The 9,396-nt window shown below is 37.5% G+C and overlaps 1 protein-coding gene across 1 annotated transcript in view; it reads right to left on the bottom strand.

The window, feature by feature from the left end:
- Positions 1–9,117, bottom strand: part of RPAP2 (RNA polymerase II associated protein 2) — a 41,899-nt gene extending 32,782 nt beyond the window's left edge. The window contains exons 1-8 of the mRNA XM_009333877.1: positions 9,105–9,117; positions 8,817–8,862; positions 7,691–7,805; positions 6,908–7,006; positions 5,810–5,875; positions 4,495–4,583; positions 2,200–2,235; positions 394–1,333 (exon numbers count right to left, since the gene is read on the bottom strand). Coding sequence (XP_009332152.1) covers positions 394–1,333; positions 2,200–2,235; positions 4,495–4,583; positions 5,810–5,875; positions 6,908–7,006; positions 7,691–7,805; positions 8,817–8,862; positions 9,105–9,117 — 1,404 coding nt within the window. The remainder of the gene's footprint in view (positions 1–393; positions 1,334–2,199; positions 2,236–4,494; positions 4,584–5,809; positions 5,876–6,907; positions 7,007–7,690; positions 7,806–8,816; positions 8,863–9,104) is intronic.
- Positions 9,118–9,396: the final 279 nt, after the last annotated feature.

A 9,396-nucleotide genomic window follows, 5' to 3' on the forward strand; every position in this document is an offset into this window, starting at 1 on the left:
AATCATTAAATAAGAATTTTATTTAATGAATCAAAGGGGGAGGAAAAAAAACCCCAAATATGTTCCCTCCTCACCCAAAGTCTACTCCGTCTTACGACGGATTGTTTCATCCAAGTAAACCTTCCTTACCTTCACGTTTCACAAACTGAAAGACAGTTATCAGAATTGAATGTGTCCCAAAGTCATACAAACTCATTCTTACCAATATAAAATATGATTCCTCAACCTTATGGGATTGTTGTGAATCTGTCCAATCTTCCTTTTATTATTTTACATTAATAGCTTGATGTTACCTTGGCCATATCCACTTATGAAGACAGAAACAAAGAGCTTGTAATAATGCTTTGAAGGCAGCCTTTATACAGCCTCGACACTATTCCACTGGACACTTACTTTGTCTTTGCTTAGATGTTCCTCTGCTTGTGCACGTGTCACTGCCTCTTCAGCCAAGATGCACTTTCCTTTATAGAACTCTTTTACTCGGAGTTCTAGGAACTCTGTTTCCTCTTTTAACTTTTCATAACTAGGCACAGGCTTAACTATTCCACCTAAGCTTGTGAAAGGTAAAGAATAGTTCAAACTGTTTTCAGACTCCCCTACAGCAACAGTGTTAAGATCATCAGCTGCATCCAAGTCATCCTCATCAAGTTCTTCATTCTCCTGGTTGGCAGATGATACGCATTCTGATGAGCATGAAGAAGTGTAGTTTGGGCCATAAAGAAATTTTAAAGTTTCCTCAGTTCTCCATTCCATAAGTGTTTGCTTAAGCACTTCTAATAAACTGCCTTTGGAATTAACTGGATCCCTCAGTTCAGTTTTTTTATGTTCTTCTGAGTTAGCTAGTGTTCTTTTAAGATGTTCTGCCCCTCTTTTGCTCACACCTAGAAAAACTATCTGTGAACCACTACAGGAGTTTTCATAGTTTTCTGAAGCACTTGATTTTCCTAAAGTACTATTTTTTGAAGGCGTTGCAGTTATTTTATTATGAACAGAGCAAGCATACATTTCTTCTTTAACACCTAATTTACAATTAGATAGTCGTTCAGTGGCTTCTACCACATCTGAGTCTTCAGTTTTAGGGCTGGAGTAGACTTTCTGAGCATGCTTCTTTTTGAGGATGCTGTTTCTGTGCAATTGCTGTGCAAAATTGGCTGAATTTGACTGACTTCCTGGTAGGACAGAAGAAACAAATTCTTGTTCAGTATCACTACTGCTGTCACTGGCTGTGTCACGAGAAGCAGATTCACGTGGATTTGAAGATATCCTAGGATTTTCAATGTCAGAAGTTTTAATTACTTCATCGCATAGTTTCACCTCTTCTCCAGACTGTCCACTGTAACAGAAAAGGCAAGCTGTCAGTGAAATAAGAAATGGGTGTTACCTGTAATAGCTTTTCATTCTTGTATAAGAAAGAACTAAAGCATTTTTCCCTTATAATAGAAGTGTACTTTTTTGCTTTAAGAATCGTGGCTGCTCTTCTAAAAGTCTTCTCGAACTCAAGGAGTTCTAATGTTCTGCAATCAAGATGACAAGTTTATAAAAGTGAATTCTCAGTTGCTTATTGGCAGTTAGAAAAGAATAGTAAACAAGATATTATTAAAGACAACAGAGTAATGTCAGACTTTGCATGATGAATAGTCCAATTTTAAAATTGAAGATAGGCATCTTAACATACAAATGAATACAATACCCTGAAATCGTGGGGACAGCAGAGCTGTTTTTAGCATATATAAGTTTGCCACCTAATGGCTATGTATTGCAAAAGAAAACAAACAAGAAGTCACATTACACAGCAAGGTACAGAGAGATGACAGAATAGCGTGATTTCATTTTAGCTGATATAGATGTTTTAGATTAAGAAGTACAGAAGCTTTCATCACATGTAATTGGTACCATTTTCTTTATAAAGAATAGATGGTATAAAATATGCAAAGTACAAACAGTGTATTTGTCTCAGATTTCAACAGGCTCAATTAAGACATACAGGCCAAGAGCAGCTGTACACTAAATCATACAGATCAAATACGCTGTTTTAGAATCACAATGGAAAAAACTAAACAAGACAAATAATCCTTTGTGTAGGTTCTAATAAGGTCTTGTCTATAACACAGGAAATCAAAGATTCCCCTTTCACCTGATATGATGCTAATATTTCTAACTATAGGTGCATATAACAAAAAAAATTATTGTTCAGTGTACCTCTGTCCCTCCTTCAGCAGCTCTATGTCTGGTGGTCTGCAAAAAGAAGATACAGAATGAAGATTTTCCTGCTAAATCAATGCTCTTGAAATACACATTAATACATAAAATACATAGTTGAGGCTGGAAGGGACGTCTGAGGATCTTCTAGTTCAACACCCTCTGTTCAAGGCAGGGTTAGTGAGAGCAGGTTTATACATACATGTCCACAGAGCCTGCAGCACGATGCTCTTACACTGAACAGCATTTAACAGAATCAGCAAGTCACACATACGTTAGTCAGAAAGGACCTCTGGAGATCTCTAGTCTGACCTCCTGCTTGTAATGCAATTGTCACCAGCACTAGATCAGGTCAGCCACAAATTCATGAAGTTTAAATCTTGAAAACCTCCAAAGATGGAGATTTCAAACATTGCTGACTATCCTGTTTCATTCCACCATAACCTTAGTGCAATGTCCAACCTGAACCATCCATGCGATAATTTGTGGCCATCACCTCTTGTTAAGTGTTCTGCCATCAACCAAGAATAGTATGGCTCTGTAATCTTTGTAACTTTTTTTCAAGTAGTTGTAGACTGCTTTCAGGTCACCCTTTGGTCTCCTCTTCAACAAAGTAAACATGCCAAGATCCTCACAGGTCACAAAGTTCCTATAAACAATCCTGGGCCGTTTATAGGAAAATGCTTCAAATTAATGCAAAAAATATGAATATTCAGGATATCTTTACTTATTTAAAATTTTGCTTTGTTAAGAATTAGGCTATCAAATTATACTGCTTTAAGAAAATGGAGTTCAAAGGTTTCCAGAAACTCTAAGAACCATAACTAAACAAATTCTGATGGGTTTCTTTCCAAAGCTCTACTTGCAGTTAATCTCCTTCAATTCAGTTATGAGGCAGCATCACAATGGTATTCATTTTATCTAACACTAAATGTTGAAATCCTCACCCACCTGTCCTATGAATGAAAGAAAACCTTTTAAGCATGCACTAAACACAAGTCAATGCACTAACACCTCTCAGACAGTAGACAACAAACGCCACAGGTTTGAAAAGATGAAAGCTGCACCACTCATACGAATGAACTGAGTTTGGAAACGAAAGGTGATAACATACAATGATTTAAATTATTAACTCTTCTTCAGAGTTTTAAGTGGAGGTTGTAGTCTTTTCTGTCAAAAGGATTTCAGATATCCTAATGTGTAAATGTTTATCAGTGTGTGCACGTGTATGTGGTTGTGCAAACAGACATACCTAGCCATGAACTATCTGGGGTTTTGTTTGTTTTTTGAAAATACCGCCTCCCCCCACACACACAGCATAAATAATTAACTACGTCAGGCACATCAGAACTACACACTTTCAATCTTAAGAATAAAGGGAGATTTTAGAAATACTTTCTTTAAAGACAGCTAAACAAGAGCACAAAAAATACTGGTAAGCTTACTTAAACACCTAATGGAGAGACTAGTTTTACCTACTAGAATCCCTCAGATCAGATCAGGCTGCTCTAAACCTCTCCTCTCATTGATCAGATATTTCATATGACTGATCTGAACTGTGAAACCAAGCTCACACATACAATTTCAGCTAGTTTCTTTTGTTGAAAACGAGGAGACTATGAAAAGTAGTGTCTTGGAGAACGAAAGCTGAATAAATTCAGCTGAACATTCTCTAGGCAAGTATTTACTGTTGAACAGTGACACCCATTGGCTCAATTCATTATTTGCAAGCCTATGTTTCCTAAGCCAGGAACACGGACTGCATCACACTGTTCCAAAATGTGTATTGCAGTAACAGCAGGAAATGGGCAATCTGAAATTAGGGGTTTAGCCAGGATAAAGAACCTCTTCATGTTACAGTCTGCTTTCAGGTGCAAGCATTCATAGTCTAACCTTAAGACCAATGCCAAGTGCTATGCTAAAATTAGAAAATCTCTTAACAGGATAAGATGAATTCATCCTGTACATTACATGGTTTGTAAAAATCCAATCCTAGTAAGTACATTTTAAAGTTAATTGGAGTTGACTATTATTTATGACTAGTCTGCCCTCTAAACTAACATGGTCATGTCTACTGAGTAGTCATGCGTAGTACTGAGTCACGTCAATTATTGTGATCAATACGGCAACAACACTTTTAAAACAAACACCGTCCGAAGCTAACATGTTAACATCAGTTACCTCTGCTTCAGCCTAATCATTTTGATGCATTGCAGCTAATTAATTAGCATTGCAGCTTGGATAGAGAAAATAATATTCTTAAAAGGAGCAATGAATGTATAAGGTTATACTTACTTTTCTTCTTCTCGCATCCATACTGGACTTTTGGAAATTTGAGCTTCAAAATATTTAGATGCTCTATAGCAAAAGTTGCTGCAAAAGCACTGGAAATGAGAGAGAAAGCAAGAAAATATGACTAAAGACAACTTTAATACTCATAGAAAGGTACAAAAGTCATCGTTTCTTTATGCCTGTAAAATTTAAGTACCAATTCACATTTCTTTTTAAACCTATGACGAGGTTTTTGATTCACCTGAGAAACCAAACCTATCAAATAGGTCTATCCCATTCCCCATAAGCCACTTGAAGTTTCTTCTTTTTTCCCCACTTTTCTGCTTTTTGCACTTTTATTACATACTGAGAAGCAAACCAGTGTTGGATTCTAAATAACAATAATCTAAAAAAACCCCAGAACTGTTCAAAGAGCAATCCCTAACCCAACAAGATGGTCATAAAGACATGCAATAAAATTCAGGTGTTGAACAATGAAAATTTTGGTTGGCAACAGAACTTGGATATTTTGCATTGCTCAGAACCACACCTAAAATTTTGCAGTATCTTTGAAAAATTAACTTGCACGCTTGCATCAGGGAACAAGACAAAACATCCCACTTCTTCTTGGAGTCTTGCTTAGTAGATTGAGAAAGCAATTCCCAGAATTTTGTGTATCCCAGAGTTGTAACCAGAGGAAAGGAACGTATGCTAGTGACACTGAAGAAATTTCTTCTGGAACTAGAAACATTTACCCTACAATTTAGCATACAAGCACCTGTAGGTGATTGCGTATCCTGTGAGTAGGCAAAGAAGATTTTTACTCAACCACATGCATGAATATGCTTAAAGAAAGAAGGAGACTTTGTGAAGCGATAGGTTTCATGTTGAGAAGTCCTCAAAAAAGAGCCCTAAAGGTAGTCACACTAACGAATGCATAAGATGTAACCTGTATTACACTACTGCAAACTTCAGTGAATGAAAAGGATGTGCACTCTGACCCTACTAAAGCTCATTGGCTATACCGGTGCAAAATAGAGAACACTTCTCCACAAATGTCTTTAACAGATCAGCTGTACCACGTTCAAACTGCTATCCAAGTAAAACTTTCCATGTTATGTTTAAATTTAGAAAAGAAAGTTGTTTTTTTGTCTTTCCAAAGAGAGCATCTAGAAACTGAAGTGCACAAAAAACTTCATATACTAACAGCTCATGAAATTTTCGTAAGAACCAAACATATTGGCTCTGAATCAAGCTACTAGATGAATGCTGTTACAAAATGCATTTCTGATGTTGAGCCAATATTAAATACATTTTAGAAACAGACTTGTTACCATACCTTTCTTTCAGTGATATCATAAACTCTGTTCGTTTTTGTTGAAATTCTGTACTTCTGTTTTGGCACCTAAAACAATATGCTTTCATCAGCAAGACTGTTACTTCCACCATGACTTTACAGAAAACTTCATTCTTAATTCACATATTTTAATATGTGTAATATGTTCTGTTTTAACTGAATTGCATACTACAACCACCTTTTCTCTCAGTTCTTTTGATATTGTACCTTCCCAGACGTAAGAACGGCAATTTATCTTTAATCATTTACATCTCACTATCAGTAGAAGACAACTTCAGATCTACAAGAAAGCCAGCGCTGAACATAAAACAGTGGAGCTGCCATGGCAGAAACTTTACTCATGTGTAAGCGTTGGGCAATCACAGACAGGTCCTTCTTTAATCTATACCTATTTATATGCACGTGAGACTGTACTGTCAGACCCCCACCACTACCCAGACAAACCCAGAGAGGAACTTACATAAAATATAACATAGTTTCCAAGTGAATTTCAGTGGGGACATATGAAGTCCAAAACAGTAAAATTTTTTGTACTTGAGTAGATTTTTTTCAGTTAATCAGGTATACCACAACTGGTATTACATCACAGGTTATCTAAACGAACTCTGAGTTCAGCTCTGACATACCACACTTAAATAAGCATGACTATGATTTTGGCACAGGTCATGTACATTTTTAGAGCAGATGTAAATGCATTCACATAGTGATATCCCTGCATTGTATTATTTTTTTCACTTCAACCTTTCTCACAGAGACATGTGATTACACTGAAGAAAGAACAAGATCAGAAAATTTCTGCATGCACAAGGGAAGTCCATGAAGCCATACCATTCATCTTTATTACTGTCAAAGTAGATGCTAACTGATTCTGTCATACACTAATGGTTGTCAACTGATCAACTTTTACCTTTTACTTCAGAAGGATTATACTGAAATGGAATGATATGATACCTGGCCCATTACTTGACAGTATTTTAATCTATGTTTAATATTGTAAGTTTAAAATTAAAGAGAAAATGCAAAAGAATAAAAATTGTGAAGAGATTCTTATGATAACAGCATTAATAAAAAGCAACTTACATTTTCCAGTTTATTTTGACAAAGAGGATAACCACATAGTTTGATGATAGACCGTTCATCAACAATGTCTTTATAGTGAGACGGAGTGATAAATTTTCCCTAAAATGACAAGAAAATAGTTCAACAACAGATACTGGAAAACCTGTCATTTTTCATACTCAAAACATCTCATAAACAAGTAAATATTTTTAATTTTGTAACAGTTATCTAGTAAGTTTAATAAACAACGTTTAGAACCTACACAATAAAAATGGTAAAAGGGTAAACAGGAGAAGAAAGACATGGGCACTTCTTTTTACATACAGAAAAGCCTCATAATTGTGCCTCTATTTGCACCTATTTTCATAATTTTCCTCTATTTACACTTTTTGTACACCTATTTACCAGCCTGTTTACAACCTTAACAGGAGTAATCATCATACCATTCCAGCAAAACTGCGCTGCCAGATAAACTGTGGGGCATTACAGAGACTTTGTCTAAATTCACAGATGATGTGATGTGGACCTAAATTTTCATACTTCACCTATCAGTCTAGAACCAGAGGCATAAACAAAGGCTGTGGTAATAAAGTGAGGATTCATAAATGTATGCAGTCCTGCGAAACTAGGCCATATTTTCATTGCAGAACCCTTAAGAATAAGGCAATCATCATCAGAGCTGACGAGAGAGGGAATAAATGAGTTGTCTGCTTTAAACTGCAGCAAATTGTTCCAGGAACTTAAAAAAAAAAAAAAGAGTTGAACACCAAGATACAAAATAGTATAAAAACTTGCAACACCTACAGAATTCAGAAGGAACTCTTCAGTAATGTTCTCTTCCAGGAGTTGTTCAACAATACGCAATGCTTTTTTCTCAAATTCAATCTTCTTTCTCATAGCAGCCTCCAGAGCTGCTTTCCTGTAACAGAACAGACACCGAATGACACACAGGGCAGATATCCATAAACAATTCTCCAATCGTATCTTTATCTTTCTTCTGAAATACAGTAGCTTACATTTTTCTGCATCACACCACGTTGGCCAAACAAAGCAACAAGTAACTGGACTAGTAATTCTGTAATAACCACAAAGGAGTTTCCAACCTTGGTTTGCTTTATTTCCACCCTGGTCAGGAAAAGTATGGACTTTTATTGGATTACAATACTTCCATACAAGGTTACCCGACTCTTCTTGCAAGAGAGGGAAACCCAGAACTGGCTGGACAAAGAGCCTGGGACAAACAATTTATGGAGTGTTGCCAGGAGAATGGGTGCTGGATGAGACATGAAGAGCGGGAAGAAAAAAGGACTGGAACAAGACTGAGTGTGAGGGTACAAAGTCAAGGAAGAAATAAATCAAACAAATTCCACTACAGTAGATTTGCTGAGTGTTCCTGAGCCTTGCCACTATTCTATTGTCAGCAAATACCCACAGAGCAACCATCTAGGTGTCTCCGATCTCCATTTGGCAGTGCTTCCCACAGAGGCTGTCAATGTACGGTCATTCTGCTGTCTTAACCAATAGAGGTCTATGCTATTCACCTGGAAGTCAGAGTCAAATGAATATTTAGGTAATTGTCCGTGGCAGAAAGTGTTTTTTCCTCTCAAGTTTGTTTTTTTAAAGTGAATAAAGAAAAATGGCAGGTATGCAAAGAAGTTAAGATGGCAAAAAGCAAGCACTACAGACTAAGGAAATGCAACTGTGGAGGTTAGATTAATAAACTTTTGGCATACTATACAATGCATATATGTGCATGCTGTTAGAAGTTACATAGCATCACTCCAAACAAGCCTGCATGACGTTGATGCTGGCGATCTCCTGAAGTTAGTCATGGTACTCTGAGAAAGCAAAAAAACATGCCAGGCAGAGAATGTGATTTCAAAGTGAGGCAAAACAACATGAATGCCATACTGTTAGTTAGAAATTATACCTCTGAGCAGCATCTTCATTCTTCAGAGTAGCTGAATGCTTATTTCCTAGAAATCAAATATACAAATGTAGAAATATAGAAATTAGTGTACTTTCTTCCTTTAACAGTGGAAAATGTTGGAATCTGAAAAATATTAAAACCTCTAAACTGTAAGCATAATCAAGAGAATTGCTTAGAAGCTTGCTTTTGGTGGCCGAGAGTGCCTTCAGTAAGCTAGAAACCATTCAGCAACTAGTCAGACACGCTTTTTATAAGTCTGAGAGGACAGACGCCCAACTCTCTTCATACTCTCGTTCACCATGTTCCGTGTAGTCAGAAAGCTAAAGGAAAAACGATTCTGACAATAACGTTGTGCCAACCACACCCACCCCGGCTCTCCGGCCCAGCTTCGCCCCTGCACCCCGCTGCTGGGAAACGCTGTCCTTTTCCACTGGGTTTTGCTCCGGGCAGGACTCGACAACACGGCCCCGACGCCGGCACCCTCACCGCGGAGCCACTCCTGCCGGCCGCCCCCCCTGCCTGCCGGTCGCCTCCGCGGACTGCCCCAGGGCTCTGCCCGCCCTGACCCGGCTCCCGGCCG

This window comes from Pygoscelis adeliae, unplaced genomic scaffold (genome assembly GCF_000699105.1).
Source record: "Pygoscelis adeliae isolate BGI_AS28 unplaced genomic scaffold, ASM69910v1 Scaffold10, whole genome shotgun sequence".
Taxonomy (NCBI): Eukaryota; Metazoa; Chordata; class Aves; order Sphenisciformes; family Spheniscidae; genus Pygoscelis; species Pygoscelis adeliae.